Source organism: Columba livia, chromosome 10, assembly GCF_036013475.1.
Source record: "Columba livia isolate bColLiv1 breed racing homer chromosome 10, bColLiv1.pat.W.v2, whole genome shotgun sequence".
Lineage (NCBI taxonomy): Eukaryota > Metazoa > Chordata > Aves > Columbiformes > Columbidae > Columba > Columba livia.
The window spans coordinates 2,376,013-2,393,662 of NC_088611.1; the positions used below are offsets into that span (position 1 = coordinate 2,376,013).

The 17,650-nt window shown below is 44.1% G+C and overlaps 1 protein-coding gene across 6 annotated transcripts in view; it reads left to right on the forward strand.

Annotated features, from left to right (window-relative positions):
- The window catches only part of FBLN2 (fibulin 2), a 107,018-nt gene that overhangs the window by 63,045 nt on the left and 26,323 nt on the right, over nucleotides 1–17,650 (forward strand). For all 6 annotated transcript variants that reach the window (XM_065074896.1, XM_065074899.1, XM_065074894.1 and 3 more), the window contains exons 3-4: nucleotides 9,554–9,665; nucleotides 14,648–14,777. In XM_065074896.1, coding sequence (XP_064930968.1) covers nucleotides 9,554–9,665; nucleotides 14,648–14,777 — 242 coding nt within the window. The remainder of the gene's footprint in view (nucleotides 1–9,553; nucleotides 9,666–14,647; nucleotides 14,778–17,650) is intronic.

The window sequence follows — 17,650 nt, forward strand, 5'->3', positions numbered from 1 at the left end:
TTTTCTGCTCTTTTTAAGCATCCCTATGCACTGGTTAGAAACTCAGTGAAACTCGAAAGTTTCCTTCCTCTGATGTTCAGAATTTTTTGGCCAACAGTCCTGAGCCCTGTCCAGCTGAGCGCAGGGCACATGTTTCCCCAGAGCACATCGGGCTGCTGGGGCTGCTGGCTGGTGCCGTGATCGCTGCTCTCACCTGTGCAAGGTGTGCAGGGCCCTGGGGCTGGTGCTGTGATCGCTGTTCTCACCTGTGCAAGGTGTGCAGGGCCCTGGGGCTGGTGCCGTGATCGCTGCTCTCACCTGTGCAAGGTGTGCAGGGCCCTGGGGCTGGTGCCGTGATCGCTGCTCTCACCTGTGCAAGGTGTGCAGGGCCCTGGGGCTGGTGCCGTGATCGCTGCTCTCACCTGTGCAAGGTGTGCAGGGCCATGGGGCTGGTGCCGTGATCGCTGCTCTCACCTGTGCAAGGTGTGCAGGGCCCTGGGGCTGGTGCCGTGATCGCTGCTCTCACCTGTGCAAGGTGTGCAGGGCCATGGGGCTGGTGCCGTGATCGCTGCTCTCACCTGTGCAAGGTGTGCAGGGCCCTGGGGCTGATGCTGTGATCGCTGCTCTCACCTGTGCAAGGTGTGCAGGGCCATGGGGCTGGTGCTCAGTTGTTAACATCTCGCATTCATGTCCTTCAAAACTTAAGTATTAGGAAACGTTGCAGGGAAAATGAGCTGACACCAGCAGCTGGGGATGAGTCAATGAGCGCATCTTCCCGGTTTGTTTCAGTAATGTTCTGAATATAGATGAGCTTTCAGTTCACAGTGAACAACTTCGCTGATGAATTTTACTGTGTTTCTGCTTTGCATGAATTGGTCATGAAGAGAAAGCAAATCTTGGCATTTTTTTCCTCAAAAGGATTCAAGAGTGTTTCTGTGAACAATTTCTGGCTGGGCTCTCCTAGGGCGCAGCTCCGGGTGCGTATTTATTGTCTGTGCTGATGCGCTTGTACCGATTCAAGCAGATCAAGCACTGGTCTTCTGCTTGGGATTTTTTCTCAGTTATCAAAATTGCAAAACTCAAATGCCTAAAAGCTCACAACTGCAACCTGAAAGTGAACTTGGGCGTTGGCTCCCCATGGCTATTCAGAACCAGTTCCCTCTCATGGGTTAGTTCTGCCAGGATGTGTGTCTAAACCTGTCATCTGTGCCCCTGTGAAGAAGATAGGATTCAGATACAAGCGTACAATCCTCCTTTGTGACCTTACACAACAGCCCGGTTTCTACTGTGATTGGTATGAAAGCAAATTCTGTATTTAATTGGGTTGCCTGATTAAGGTGTGTCCAGCGTTCTTAAGCAATTGAACACCATAAAGGCACAGTAGCTTCCTTGTCCTTGATCAGTGTTCCCCGTCCAAAATAAAGACCATTTTCATTACTACACTCTTAAATTTTGAAGCAGCAACATGTCTCGATGGATGGCTGTCCCTAGTATTGCGATGTGGGGGTTTGAACAGTTACATGGTGAAAGTAACGAGTTTTTTTCTGTAGATAAAGGCACAGGAGTAGGGGAAGCACATAAGCTAGATTAAGGCCTTACACACACATCCTTTTGCCTCTTTGTTTGCTTTTATTTTAAAAAAATAAATATTATTTTGGTAATTTCATTATCATTACAACCTCAGCACAATCAGCTGAGAACATACTGAAAGTGCTCGGGTTACTAAATGCTTGAGTTGCAGCAGATTCAGGGATCCTGCCTAAATTTCCCAGGCGCTCGGACAGACAGTCCCTGGCTACATCCCCTGAGAAACACTTGAAACTTAAGCAGGGCTGGTGGAAATGCCGGCTTTGGAGCAAGGAGCCTACCTAGCCACAAAAAGGAGCGCACAAAGAGCACGCTCTCCCCCAAGATAAAACCCTTTAGGCAGGAATCACAAGCATAATCGGAACCAGGCTTTCCAAAGCCTCAGCTCTTTTGAAAGTTAATAGAATAAATATACTCGGTGCAATATCTGGGGAAGGGAAGTTGAGGAAAATGCAGCCGAGACTCTGCCGAAGGGCAAGGAACATTGTGCCGACTTGAGTTAGAATTGGAGCTGATAGAAGGATGATGGTGAATGAGCTGTTTCACTTGAAACTCGCTGACAGAAGGATAGATCCAAACGAGCCAGTTTTCTTAAAGACAGGAAGAGGAATTGCTTAGGGTTTTAGTTGGTGAAAAAGGTTAAAGAATTCATTTAGTTGGTTCCCCTCCCCCTTCTTTCAACCTGGAGCTAATAAAGGCTGCTGTCATGGAAACGTTAAAGACCAAACATCGGCTACATTATCTGACCTCTGGCGCAGGTAATACAAGTTTTGACTTACAAGGATTATCCAGAACTAAAGCCAGAGGGAATATAAGGTTGCTATTCATTCACACTTTGAAGAAAATCTGCCAAACAATCCTGGCTGGGGTTATGTTGATGTATGTCTCTATTGTACAGTGCAGAGTAAAATGAGAACATTCAGTTTGTTTTATCCAGTTTTTCATTGTGCCTTTGGGCAGACACAACTCTCTATGTTTTGCCAAGCAAGCCAGCATAAGGAATTTATGAAAAAAAGAATAATGTAGGAAACAGAACGATTTCAGGTTGAAATGGAAAGCAGATGCCTCCCAAGGAGCAAAGGCAGTAGAGCAGAGCTGTTCCTGGCTGACGGGTGGGATGGGTTTCTAAAGAGATGCAGGTGACCTTGGGGGAAGCAGGAGAGCGTAGAAAAATGCTGTATGAAGTTTAAAGCGAAGGCAGGTTGCTGCGAGTGTGGTGGACAATGGGATGGCAAACTGAGGCCAGCTGGAATGGGAGAGGCGATGGAGAAGAGGACAGGAGCGTTAGGTACTGGGCTGAAGCTGTGAGATGCGCGTTGAACTCTCGGCTCCGTCAGTATTTCTGCTGCTTTTTTGTTATTTCCGATGAGAGGAGCCTAAAAGTCTAATGAGTGCCCATGGATCAGCAGTGAGCTAATGCGGGATTTGATTGTGGAAACACTTGAGCACCGCTCTCATTTCAGTGAGAATGAGGGTCAAATACGCTCCTGAACACGGCGGAGCCTGCAGTAACCTGCACAGAGCAAACCCTGCACTGATTTATCCGGGAGCAGGTCCTGAGCAAAGCCAAACCGGCCCCCATGACGCAAGTGGGACTGGGTTTGAAGCGAGAGCAGCTGGGCGGTCACCCTGCCCTCCCCTGGCTTTGCCAACACAAACGTTCTTCTCCTCTTCACCTTAACTCATTAAAATGTCTTCCTAGCCAGCTCAGATAAATCAAGTTAAGAACATGTTACACTGCACAACCAAATGGTGAAATTCAATGAGGGAATTTAATAAACCCTCTCAGACTGTTGATAAGATAAGAAATGACAAGCTATTAAGGAGTAAAGCTACAGTACTTTTTTTTTTTTTTTTTCATTTATTAAAGCTTTAAATGATGAAGAGATTGGAGCAGAAAAAAGACCCACTGGAAACAGGTATTTTTATGTATTTGAAGAACTCCATCAAGTTAATCGTTGTTCTGTGAAGTTATTCTTCACTATTTGCCGTCATATATGGGATTTTGTTCTCAGGCAGGTATTTCATAAGGAAACACAATACCTTCTCCTATAGCGTGAGCAAGCAATTCTCGTGAAATGTATGTGCAGGGTGCATTGTAGGCTTAGATACCCCTTCCTTTAAAAGGAAAGATAGACATATATAAAACTATAAACATATTTTCAAGGTGCTTTTTGGGGTTTTTTATAAGGGAGCGGGGAACTAGACAGGAGTTCTGACTAGACAGGAAAAGCAGCACTCTGCTTTGATCCCTTCCTTGACCACGTGTGCTCATGGGACGCGATGGGAGCTGCTTTTGTGCTGCTCTAGTACCGTTTCTGTTCTTCCTCCACTCATCTGTGGTGGGTGAGGATGGTGGCAGTGGGTGAAACCAACCTGTCCCACTGGGTCGGCTTTTACACCGCGTAATGCCTGTCTCTTGAGGTGTGAAAGGGTTTATACCAGCCCACTTTGTGCAGTTGCTTTTTGCAGAATTGTAGCCTGAGAGTCCCGGTTTTCAGCTTCCCACGTGGCCGAGCAGTGAGACCCTCGAAATGAAGATGTGTCGTAGTGGAGCGCCTTGTGTCTTGAGGTTCCACATCAAAGTTAATCTGAGTGCACAAACTCATTTCTTTCCAAGATCCTGCGTTGTTTGTTGGATTTTAGTTCCCCTCCCACCTCAAAGAGTAAGGTATGGAGGTATGACCATGGCCTCCTTTGCATGTGAGTGCCTATTTGGCAATTAACAGCTTCAATTAAAGCCAGCAGTGAAGAGATGGAGCTGTCTGGGGCTGACAACATCCCACTGCCCCTGAATGCCAGTCTTACCTGTGATTCACACTTCATCTGGAACGAGGTGCACTGACTTTCCCTGGCTAATAGGGAATCTTATTGGAGAATAATACAAGTTTTGAACTTAACCTACAGCTTGGATCAAATGGTTATAGCCAAACCCTGCACTGCGTCTCTCTATAGATAAAAATTACCATGTAAGAGTATTGGACTAGATGATCTTTTGAGGTCCCTTCCAATCCCTAACACTCTGTGATTCTGTGATTTAACTCATCTTGACTCCTATAATAATTTTAATAGAAAGGAAAGTAATCATTTATTTTAACTGAAGGAAATGTTGGTAGTGTCAAAGGCAATGGCCAAGGTTTAACCCATCACTTGCCACTGGTGGGTGGAAACCTGGATGGATTGATGAGTGATGGTCAGTGCTTGCATCGGGAGGGAGCGCTCGTGTCTTAGGGTTTGGCTGTGTGTTCTGCTTAGGCGAAGAAACATTTACAACAGGAGAACAGTGCATAAAACGCGCCTCATAGCTCCGTCAGTGCATTTACCCCAAGAGTGGGTATTTGCACAACAGGAGTTAGTCAGTCGACACAAATGTACCGCAGAACCGAAGTGAGAATGGAAGCAAGCAATGAAATCAGAGGTGTGAAACCACATAAATGTTCTGAGGGGAAGTTCAGGTGAAGCTGAAATCAGTTAAACTTTACTGTCACAAAAAGTTCTGGCAAGAAATGGGAATATTTTATCCCTTCTTGTCCAGTCATAGATCTGGCTGATGTTTTATCACTCTCAAAATGTAATCTATGAACACTGAAGGGCAAAAAGGGAGGAGGATTTTTGAAAATCCCTTTTTTTCTCCTGTCCTATTCTGACAAACTTATGGTTCACTGTGCGAGCTGGGGGAAATAATTTCGTAACCTTTAACCATGTGTTTTCCTTAGTGTAATGTTTGAGCTTCAGCTAAGCTTTCCGAAATACACACACCGCCTGGAGCAGATTTCTCTGTCTGTGAGATGAGCTGCATGGATATTGTGTGGCCCTGGAAAACCCAGCCAGGTCTGGACCTGGCGCTGGGACAATGTGACCTGTTAAACCACAGCCAGGGAAGAGTTAAAATTCTCAGGAGGGGAAAAGGTTTCTCTAAATAATTGCATTAAATTCTCGATGTCTCTAAAAGACAATACACGAACTTTTGAGATGAGGCCAAAATGTACTTAAGCTCATATCTTCAGAGTGATGTAGAGTGATAATTGTGGGAGATAAGTTGCTAAATTGAAAACAAGTGAGGAGACTTGATGCTGTTTTATAGTACAGCTTGAAATAAATTACATTTTTTTCCTAGTGAATAAATTAATAAATAGCAAATTATCTGTTCACAGGTGTCTTATGAAGTATCAAGGGCACACACAGTATAACAAATATTCAGGATTATGGTGTTCTCAAACACAATTACTTGACTTCTTGTGAGCAGATGCAAATCTAATTCTAAATCTGTTAATATCATGAGAGCCTCAAATAAACAGAGCTCTGTTTGAATGTATCAGTATTTCACAATCTATAGTCTCCATACAGCATAGAAGCTGTGTGATCTTCAGTCTTATGTATGTATCTCGTTGTATATATTTGTTCATGCTAATGTGTAATCAAAATATCCTAAATCCACACTAATGACTGTTAGTCCTATTATGAATTGTTCAGTTTTTCTAATTCATGATTGAGATAAAATGCAGTAGTTTGTTCATTTTATTATAAGTGCATTCTAGATTTAAAAATTCATAAGCTCATAACAAAAGGCAATATATCTTGTAGATATGACTGTTTAATGATGTGGCACTTCAGTACAGCAATTGATACTGAGTCTTTAGTGAGGAACGAGTAGTTCATTTTTATTTGAAGTATAAATCATGTAGATTACTGCAATACACATTAGTAGATTCTGATGTATTCTTGTGTTTTAAACCTAGCAATACTGTAGCAACAGATGTGTTTCAGCATGTGGTAAAATGAACAGGGTTTCTACCAAGGGAATACATTAAAACTATGTTGAAAAACTGTGTTATAGCAATGATTTGTTACTATCTGGTACCAGGTGTATTTCCTGCCTAGTTTAACTGTGTATATCCTCCCTCTCGTATCATATAGCAACTCTTACATGTCATACAGCTTTCAAGACTCAGTTTTATTTTTAACATGGTTAATACACTGCATAAATGAGAGCGTTGCCTGGCCTGAAGTCCAGTTGTGGTTGTTCTGATGCCACATGTCCCGTGTGTGAGCAGGAACGGCGTCGGGCATGGAACCCTCTGCAGCGGGGCTGCTTGGGGTTGTTTCTCCCCAAAGCCTTAAAGAAAATGAGATAAAATGTACCAAAGTTACGGGAGGAGCGGGGGCCGTCCTGCATGTCCTTGGTGCGATGGCTTAGTGGGATCGCGAGACTGTACCCAAACTGAGTTCCATGTGGCAGCTGGAGCGGCCAGCGCTGCTCAGCCAAGTCACACTCAGGTCTGTACGGCACTGCCACAGGGTGTCCAACGTGAACTTTATCAGGGTCAAAGAATGCAGACGGAAGTGGAATTTGGCAGTTTTTCTACCATGAGATCTTGGTCAGTCATGGGACATGTATCCTTTCCCTTTCCCTTTCCCTTTCCCTTTCCCTTTCCCTTCCCCTTCCCCTTCCCCTTCCCCTTCCCCTTCCCCTTCCCCTTCCCCTTCCCCTTCCCCTTCCCTTTCCCCTTCCCCTTCCCCTTCCCCTTCCCCTTCCCCTTCCCCTTCCCCTTCCCCTTCCCCTTCCCCTTCCCCTTCCCCTTCCCTTTCCCCTTCCCTTTCCCCTTCCCTTTCCCCTTCCCTTTCCCCTTCCCCTTCCCCTTCCCCTTCCCCTTCCCCTTCCCCTTCCCCTTCCCCTTCCCCTTCCCCTTCCCCTTCCCCTTTTTTTCTTTCCTCCTTCCTTTCCCACCTCTTTTTCCTTCCTGTTAGATACAGTTTCTCAAAGTCGCTTTCTCATGTGCAGACATTTCATGATCACAAGCACCATATTTTGCGTGTGTTTAATTTTTCTAGTTGCTTTTTATAAAGCAAGCCACGCTGGTGATGAGAACTTTCCAGTTTCCAAAATGTTATCGTTAATTTAGGAGATAATATTACAAGCATAAAGGAATAGTCTTCTGCTGAGGAGGTTTGTAGTGTTTGTGTAAGTGCCAATATTTTCTAACTCTGAAGATCACAATTCACTTAAACTGCTTACCCTTGATATCTACTGACTACTTAGCTCTCCAAGACACTGTATAAAGTTCTAGTATTGTTTGAAACATAGAATAAGTGCTGTAAAAACTGCTAGCCTGGGCTGTCTTTGTCTCCTCTGCATTGTGCAGCGTGGGTACCCAGATGTTTTGAGTTGTAGCTGTTTCTAAAAATGTCTCGCTCAAGTGTTACAATTTTGCAAAGAAAAATTATTTGGCTTGATACCATATACCGAATGCAGACAAAAGAAAGGGTTGTGTTAACTTTTTCACGGTTGGCGAAGCTGCCATCTCAGTTGAGCTGGGATGACGGCAGAACCTCGGATCAGCCGCAGTGCCATTCCCTGACAGATCCAGCACGCTCAGGGCCAGTCCAGCAGCGACTGGCTTCTGAATGTTGAGTTGTGTTGAGTTTTGCACCTTCAGCAACAGCATTTCTCCTAAAATCCCTGTAGAGAAAGAGGTTCCTCACGCTCCTGCTGTAAGCAGAACTGATTCAGGAGGGATTTATCTCAAAAGTGGCTGGGAGATCTTGAAAATCCATCATTCTGCAGCGTTGGGTTGCTGGGTGTTGGTCAGGGAGTGGTACCCAAGGAGCTACCCAAGCTCCATTGCCCCCACACATCTCCTACAACTCTGTTTGGGGGGAGTTTGTCTTGTTTCTTGTTAATGCTAACACCAAACCATGTCAGAGACTGGCCCAGAAGGATGAATAAAATGCACAAAGTGTTTCTTATATCCATAGAAATGGTTTTGAGAGGAACTGGAGCACTTCTGATGAGCCAATGGAGCAGGTGCCGCTCCAGCTCCTCAGCCCAGGGCCATGGACTCTTGTGGAGAACAAGAAGCCCTGTGGCCTGATAGACCATCTTGATTCTGTGTATTGACGTGAATATCAGTACTGCGAAATCACAGCTCCCAAGCAGTTGTAATGCACCTCATGTCGCTCTAACATACATCTCTTAATAACTTCCTTACTTGGTATCTGTGTAACTGTTCCCAAAGCCAACATTAGCTGGTCCGCTCGTTAGTAGAGCCCATCCATGGCGTGAGCGGGTGCAGGAGGGACCTTCCCAAATGTCTCTGCTCAGTCTGATGTGACCCAAGTCTGTTGTATACTGTCCATGTAGCATATTGCAAATCCGCTAGGTTAAGTCATATTTCACTGTGACTTGAAAATGTACTTCTGAGTGCCTGTGTTTTACGTCAGCTCATTAGCAGAGTCAGAGTTACATTTCTCAAAACTTTTTTGTTACGATTTTAAACTAGCTGAACCGTCAAGTTCAGCCATAGGACACTGCAGGTATACGTACCCCAGGCAATTCTGAGGAGTGAAATTTCTCCATTGGTCTTATGGAAACAATTTCTTAGTGCTATGTATGCCAAACCTACTAGAAACACCCTTGCAAAATGCTAAGACCTTTAAGGGACTGTGACAAGAAATGTGCTTCAGTTTGTTGTTATTCACCAGTGAAACTTCATATTTATAATTTGGTATAAGAGAACTGCTGCCACTTGCGTGTGCCATAGGCCAAGCTTGTGTACACTCGCTGTGCTGTATTTTGTTTGTTTTGAGCTTTATTTGGACACCTTCGTGCTGCCCAGCTGGTGGTAGCAAAGGCACTGTATTGACTTATTAAACTTGCATTAAGTGGCCAAGCATGATTTTTCAGGTTTTTGTTCAGAGATGTCAAAGGTGGAGTTGTCTTCAAATCAGTTATGTCTTTTATTGTATTTAAAACTCTGATTTGCTTCTGCTGTTCCTCCCTAAAAGACATTATTAGGTGTCAAGATACTGCAGGTATTAGTTGCCTCTTTCTTTTGCATGTAACTGAATGAAATGTGGAAAGGAAAAAAGGAAACAAAAATGAAGAAAAAGCTGAACTACTGTTATTTTAAAGATCTTCTCAATTAAGAAAACAGAGCTAAATCCAGCCCATTCCATACAAAACATTCTGGGTGTGTGTTTTCTACAGGTTCCACAAAGGAATTGATTGAGAGCTGCTGTGGAGCTGGACAACAGTGGGCTATAGACAACGGGGAGTGCACAGAAATCCCTGTAAGTGGAATGGATGGTGATATTTGCAGGTACGTAAGGCAAAACCAAGCATTTTAACTTAACATAGAGAGCAGCCCTTTAGAAGAAATGAAACGACTGCACAATTTGTGGGATGTTTAGGACACTGGGAACTGTTTCGTTCATTGTATGAATTGTTGGTAGACTGGCAGTATGTCTTGACAAATTTGAAAGAAGGATTTCCCCCTCCCTTTCCCCAAAGTCTGATCTAAACAAAAGCCTTTTAAGGTTTCTTTTCCTCTCCCATGTGGGCAGAGCACAAATTTTTGTTTTCCAGTTTTATGTGCATCTGTGGAGCAGCAGATAAATAGAAAGGCAGAGTAGCTAAATGTGTTTGTCTTCCACTTGGCAAGTGCTAAATGCAGTGATTATCCGTCTGGTTAAACGATGTGTTTATTGTCTGATATGAATGGCTGCGGGTTCTGACGCCCGTGTCAGTGGCATCTGGGCTGAGTGAGGGTGCCAGGTCCAAACCACACAGCAAGAGAAGAATGGGTGCAGGGTGACAGGGACAATGACGCTCCCTGCCATTCACCCCCCCAGTCTGAAACAGGCCATAGGGAGGGATGAAAGCAAAGTTCTCTGGTGCTACATAAGATAGATAGATTTCTCTAAGAATAATCCCAGCATTTTCAGCGTTAAAAAAGTTTGCGGTCATCATTTTTATCCAAGATAGTATCATTGCACTGTTCTGAAATTACTGGGAGATTAAAGTCCCCCCTCTTGGGATCTGGCATGACATAACCGACACGTACCAACTGTCTGTGAACTAAAGACAGATTAAAAAATTCCAGCCTTGACCTAAGTAGATGCAAATCCAGTATGTTAATGAGTTGCACCTGCACATCTGAGGCTGGGTTTAGATGGAAAAGCCGGATCCTAAATGTACCAGTCCCTGTGAATCTGTTGGGATTTGGAAGGAAAAGACATCAGGAGTTCAGCTGGTTTACTTACAAAATTTCAGTTGTGTCCCTGTTTTGAAGATTTTAAACCACCTGTAAATATTCCACATAAATAAGATGTTTCATGTAAAAAAGCACTCGAACTCAAACCTCGAAAGCTCAGACAAAACTGTCCTGCTGGCACTGGAGCTGTGCCCGTGTGCCGGGCTGGTCACCGTGCCGGGTCCAACACCACCCTGCACCGTCACCGTCCGGCGTGCACGCACCCACCAACGCGACTCAGGATCTAAAGGGTTCAAAAAGTAGAAGATAGATACTAGTTGTAAAAATTAGTTACCATTCTGCCAGGATAGTTGTCTATACATCTTGGGTTTGACAAGAGACCATGAGTGCACTGAGGGATTGATTTTTCCAGCTGAAGCAAACAAGTGGTGCCTGCCCCGTGTCTGCTGAGGCCGAGGTTGTTTCTATAGAGAGTGTTGAGGTGTCTGGTGTTTCCAAATGCCATTTTGGGGTTTTCAAGTGGCAAAAACTTAAATGTTAAAGCTACTTGTTGATGTATCTTGATGTCTCTGGGCATTTTATATTAGTGCACCAACACATTGTACCTTTGTGTGATGATCAACACCACTAATGGCAGGATGGGGACTCTATTAATAGAGATGGTCACGGTCAGGGTGAGCATTAGAAGTGCCCACGGGAGGGTTTGCACAGAGCTTGGCTGCAGACAGACAGTGGGGAGTGATGTGTGAAACATGATGTCCCCCCTTGGAGCAGATGTAACGTCTGGGGCATGATGATGCTTTTTTGGTCTGCCCAAGGGTTATATGCAAAACCCCACCACAGTTCAGTATAAATTTTTCCATGTCTCCAACTATCATAAATGTCATGCAGTGAAACAAGTTGTGCTTATCTGAAGTCTTTTTTAAGTGTGATTTGTTTGTTCCCTTTGATGGTACAGACACAATGGTTTGGTTAAGAATCAATAGCAAGTTACCTGGAAATGACTGCTGCAACAGAGGAGTCTGCTGCAGCTGGGGCCACCTAAAAGAGATGGTGTGTAGTAATTACACAAATGGACTTGAAATAAAGCAAGTTACAGAAAAGCCTTAGACAGTCAATTGATAGATGCAAAAATACTCCCAGAGCTTGTGCCACTGGCTGTGTCAGGAATAGTATGTTAGGCTAGATGAAATCTCATCTGACCCAGTGTAGCAGTTCTTATCTCCTAATTGGAATGTTTTTATCATAGCAGAGCAATGTTTATCTGGTGGCATTGACATCAGCTGCGCCAGTGTGAATCCGGCTTTCTGCTGACACTGTGTCCCCATTAGACTCACATCAGTTTGATCACATTGACGTCATTTCACTGATCTTAACCTGTTAACTCGCTCCCTAAAGCAAAAATGTTCTGAATCTTCTTCGAACCGACAACTCATGTGCTCTCCTAAGAGGAGGTTTGTGAAGAAGAAACAAGAGAATGTGGTTAATGCTGTTCCCAATTCATTCGCTGCTAATACAGTAGCTGAAGCTGAGCTGTGCTGATATACTTGAAGAAATACTAAAATAAAAAATGGCCAGTGATACTCCAGATAATGCTGTTTTTACTGTGTATTTCATACACCAAAGGAATTTCTCTCAGCTAAATGTCACATTTCGGAAGAAGATGAATCTATGGAGATTTCAGTGTTTTAATACAGTAAACACTTTGCACATATAAAAATGCTTCTAGCAGCATTTTGTAATTTCTACAAATCATAATGACTTCCAGATAGTTGTGGGTTTTTTATTATTATTTTTCTTTTAATTAAAGTTTGGATGTCTTATGTAAGCAGCAACAGTTAAGCTACTGGCACTTGAATCTGTTTGGGTAAAAACTATTCATTGCTCAAAAAATTCTCCAGGTGGCAATTATACTGGATTAGAAAACTAACTTCCTAGAAAGGGAAGCACATGGAGGTGGTAAATCCCCTTCCTGTAATCACACTCCAACCACTGCTTCCTGCTTATGCCTCTCCTGTGCCATCCAGCATAAAAATATTACTGTAAAGCTGACACAACAGGCCATTGGTATCAGGAAAGTGGCCAAGTGGCTGTGACTGGCTGGGTTGTACTGGAAAAAGAGACATCCCTTTCCTTCATATATATATATACATATATATTAATGGAAGCATTAGGATGAAAGCTGTGAATTGGAAATACGTTTTTCTCGTAGAATAAAAGGTTTTGTTTCCCGGGACAACTGTATTTTCTTGCAGTAATAACAGCATCTCACTGACAAAAGTTGTTTGCTTGCAAATAATTCAGTTGGAGGAGAATTGCTTTGCTGTGGGGCACTGGCTGTTAAGATGCATCAACGTCCCACTCGTTGAGCCGGGCACCCTGTGACAACACGTCAGCAAAACGTAGTGAGACATCAAGGTTGTTCTTGGAAACAAAAAACTGTGCTTAATTCCTTCATGCCACCAAATCTGTCCAGAACAGAAATTCGTCCTTACTCAGAACATAATGTATGATTTCTTCTGAGTTCTAACATGTTAATCCATGTCGCATACGCCCAATCTACGGGTCGTAACCCCTGCAGGAGAATTCCTGTGGCCGCTGGTCCCAGCGCTCCCCCTGCCCCATCATGGGGCCGTCCCTGTCCCAGGACTCCCAGTAAAACAAGTCAAATGGGACAGGGTAATGAGTAAAGCCAAACAGACATCCTGGTTTTGTCTGCCCTTTTGTATATGAATGGAAGTAGACACGGCTTTGAAGGGGCAGGGGGGAAATCTAATATAGACTTGAAAATAGTAGGGAGGAATATTTTATTATTTCAATAAACATCCATTAAATTTCATTTAGAAATTTGCCATTTAGGTTTTTAACCTGTTTCATTTCAACCTCTAGTGAATCTTGTTGAAATGTTTGATTTGAAGAACTATATATAGGAAATGTTTGTACACAGTGCTCAAGTCCCCCATAGCTTTCTAATTGATAACTGGAGTCAGAGGAAGGCTGAAGTTCTGGGTTACAATCTGCGGGGCTATAGAGTGTGTGAGGGTTTTGAGATGTGCCGCACTCCTCACATCCCATCCAGAGCTTCAGCCCTCTGCTTGGTGAAGAAATAAGTGCATACAGCTGCATTTCCCTTTTCCTACTTGTCAGAGAACAAGGTTTCCATCCTGGTGGGCAACAGGATGAGCATGAGCCAGCACTGGGCCCTTGTGGCCAGGAAGGCCAATGGTACCTGGGGTGGGTTAGAAGGGGGTGGTCAGTAGGTCAGAGAGGTTCTCCTGCCCCTCTGCTCTGCCCTGGGGAGACCACACCTGGAATATTGTGTCCAGCTGTGGCCCCTCAGTTCCAGCAGGACAGGGAACTGCTGGAGAGAGTCCAGCGCAGCCACCAAGATGCTGAAGGGAGTGGAGCATCTCCCGTGTGAGGAAAGGCTGAGGGAGCTGGGGCTCTGGAGCTGGACAAGAGGAGACTGAGGGGGGACTCATTCATGGGGATCAATATGGAAAGGGGGAGTGTCAGGAGGATGGAGCCAGGCTCTTCTGGTGACAGCCAGTGACAGGACAAGGGGCAATGGGTGCAAACTGGAACACAGGAGGTTCCACTTAAATGTGAGAAGAAACTTGTTCATGGTGAGGGTGTCAGAGCCTGGCCCAGGCTGCCCGGGGAGGTTGTGGAGTCTCCTTCTGTGCAGACATTCCAACCCGCCTGGACACCTTCCTGTGTAACCTCATCTGGGTGTTCCTGCTCCATGGGGGGATTGCACTGGATGAGCTTTCCAGGTCCCTTCCAACCCCTGACATTCTGTGATTCTGTGATTTTCTGTTTCTGAAACCTTCTGAAGACTTCTGAGAAGCAAAACATGGCGAAGAGGGACTATTTCACAAATATAGATGAGCTATAAGGGATATTGCTGGCCAGGCTTTCAGAGATGGTGACCTGAACACGAGACTTCTCGAGCATTTATCAGTGCATGTTCTATATTACACTATTGTTGGTGCCCATGTCAAAGAGAGCTCAAATCTGCGGGCGGCGTTGTGAAGCCAGCAGCTCGGGGTGTTGCTGTGTGTGTGACCGCTGTCCGGCTCTTGCAGGGTGGCACAGAAGCAGTGCTGCGTGTCGGCCGTGCGGGAGAACAGCTGCCTGGCCGGCGTGGTGGCCGCCAAGGAGGGCGACGTGTGCGGGCCGGACGAGAGCGATCCCTGCGGGGGCTCAGCCTATAAGGTACTGTGCTCTGATGCTTCCGTAGGTTTTGTCGCGAATATGAGGTGTTCTCCTTTCCTGCATTTAGCAGTAATTTCTTTATGCGTTATTATGGAGCACAGAAAATCAGAGCTGCAGGAATGCGGCAGGGAAATTACACTGCGCTTAAGGTTTCAATTGCCTGGTGATGCAGCGCCTTTTAAAACTTCACAGTAATGTTGTTTTGAATTATTTCTATCTCCCTTTTTAAGATGTAACTTGCTGTATTACTTCTACCTCCTCACTTTGGAAATAGCTGAAAAGACCATTTAGGTTTTTATATCTATGTTGTGGAAGAATTTACAAAACGATAGGGCAAAACTTAAATTAAGATATAATGTGAAACCCATTACTGAAGAGTTTTCTTGGCTGCGGTGTTGAATTGCAGCCTCATTTCTCAGTTAAACAAAAGGATGGACGAGAGGAGCAAGCATTGTAGATGGTGATGGAAGCATTTGTTCATAAATAAAGGCAGACTGTTAACAAATGGTTCAAATCACAAATCACGAGCCACAGCCTCAGCTTGTATAAATGAGATATGCTTTATGAGAATCAGTGGAGCCAAACCAATTTAAACCAGTTTGAAGATTCAGCATCTTGCTCGCTCGCTTGTCTTGTTTTTAGCAGAAGGGTGCATTCCAGAATTCATTTCCCTCTGATAATAATTTACATAGCTATATCTAAGATTAAGTGCAGCTTCCCTTGTCTCAGCAAGAACCTGATGAGTTCTGTGTGTTCTTATACATCGGTGACGCTTGCAGATAATTGTTCACTGGAAAAGCAGAATACATGGACGTCTACTGTGGAGTTTAAAGTTCAATTAGCTATGCCAAATTGTCATTTTCAGAGCTATTAATTATGTAGGTCTGGAGTCTGCTATTAGAATTAAAGGAGAATTTGTGCATTTGTGAGCAGACACTGATATTTCTGAAGTGTGACAGAATTATTATACTTACGTTTTCACCATGGGTCTTCTGCACAGCAGTCGAAGCACGAGCCGTAGGGTAAGTCTTTTGTCTGGAATGTGGAAAGATGAGTTTGTTGCCTCAAAGACTTTGCAAGACATTTACACCGTCCTGCCAGAAGCCAGGTGGTTTGCTTCCAGGTGACAAACGTGTAGGTCTTCACACATCTTAGATCATGCATGGGTCTTCTTCAGGCATTTTGTTATAGACATGGCTCTTTTGCTTCGAGATGGATGCAGCAGTGCCAGCTCTTCAGCTCCAGGTATTCAGCCTGTCCTCAATACACCTTAATCTTAGGCTGATTATACCTGTTATTTAAGACAACAAGCGCAAGCTTAGGGACTTGTTGCTAGAGGATGGAGATGCCAGCATGGTAAACCCAATTATTCTGCGATTCCAGGAGGGATATTTTGGAGAGTTGTGAATCAAACAGTGGTTCTCAAGGCAAGTTTCTCAGTCTCAATGCAAAACCAGCCATATTTATTATTAAATCAGTTGTAAAATTCTGGTGAAGTTCGAAAGGTAGGTAAGAGAACATTTTTTGACAAATCAGTTTTTCCAATGGAAAATAAGACACTTGTATTTATCTGGAAAATATGGGAACCCAGAAGTGTGTGACTGATTTAATACTCTCCGTGATGCCTGCACATGCGATAAATTGTGAATTAAAACCGTGATTGAAAAAAGCCATATTATTTATTATTCAAGGCAAATATTCCAGTATTTTTACAGCACTTCAGTTAAAACCTTTAACTTCTTTTATTTTGCATGTTGAAGCTGAAAAAAAATGGACCAAAACTAGAAATATTTACAGAAAGTAGAATTCTCAGTTAATTACATTTTGAATTTGGTAATTCTGGATTTGAGGAGGATGAAAACAGGTTTTTCTCTTTTCAAGCATGACCACAATAAATTATAGTCAGGTAATTTTTTTAAATACTTCTTTTGAAAAGGTGATTTAGCCCCTTTAGTATCAAAAATAATTCAGCATCTTCAGGACCTGTACTGTAAACATTTCACAGACAAACGTTTGGACACATAAAGGCAACTCTTTATGGCTGTGCACATTCACAGGTGTGAATAACACCTCCTGTTTATGGTGTTTGGGGACTTTCCAGGTTAGAAAGCAGGGACAGAAGGCATGAGCTGTGGTCATAGGTACTGGGCTGAATGTGCAGTGGGTACGTATAGTGCACGAAATGCCCAAGAAATGCTAAAGCTCCATTGTTTGAGTGTTGAAGGGTTTCTGCAGATGCAGCTGTGGGGACGGGTTTCCGTGTCTCCCCGGTGCAGAAAGACTCTGGTTTGATGTCAGTGCCAGTCTAGGGTTGCAAATCATGAAATGTGACTCCTTCCCATTTCCATCTGTATCCAGCCCATCCAGCGCCGCTTCTCCTCGGTCAGAGATCTCTCTCCTGGGAAGTGGGAGCTCAGTTCAGTTTTCTTCTGTTCCATCCTTGGGCTTTCTGTTGACATCGCTAACTGGTGCCACTTGGAATTACGACTTTCATTTTATGTGTCTGACGCCTTTTCATTTAAATCCAGACGGGCATCTTCACAAATGGCCCCTGTATGTCTCTTACAACTCCCTTCTCAGTTTCCTTGCTCAGTTGGATATCCACTGTGCAGATGCAGTATGGACTTCTTGAATTTGATATCATCCATGTGATGTGTTTTTGTGGTCTGACTGTGCAGTAGGTTTGTGTGTGACGGAGTAAAGCACAGCACAGGTTCTGTCTGCCACCTGCAACAGAGGACACTGCAAGAGAGACCCCAGTACAGGGGTGCCCACTGCATCAACCTGTCAGGGAAGCTGCTGCTTAAATGGAAAGGAAGGGAAGGGAAGGGAAGGGAAGGGAAGGGAAGGGAAGGGAAGGGAAGGGGAAGGGA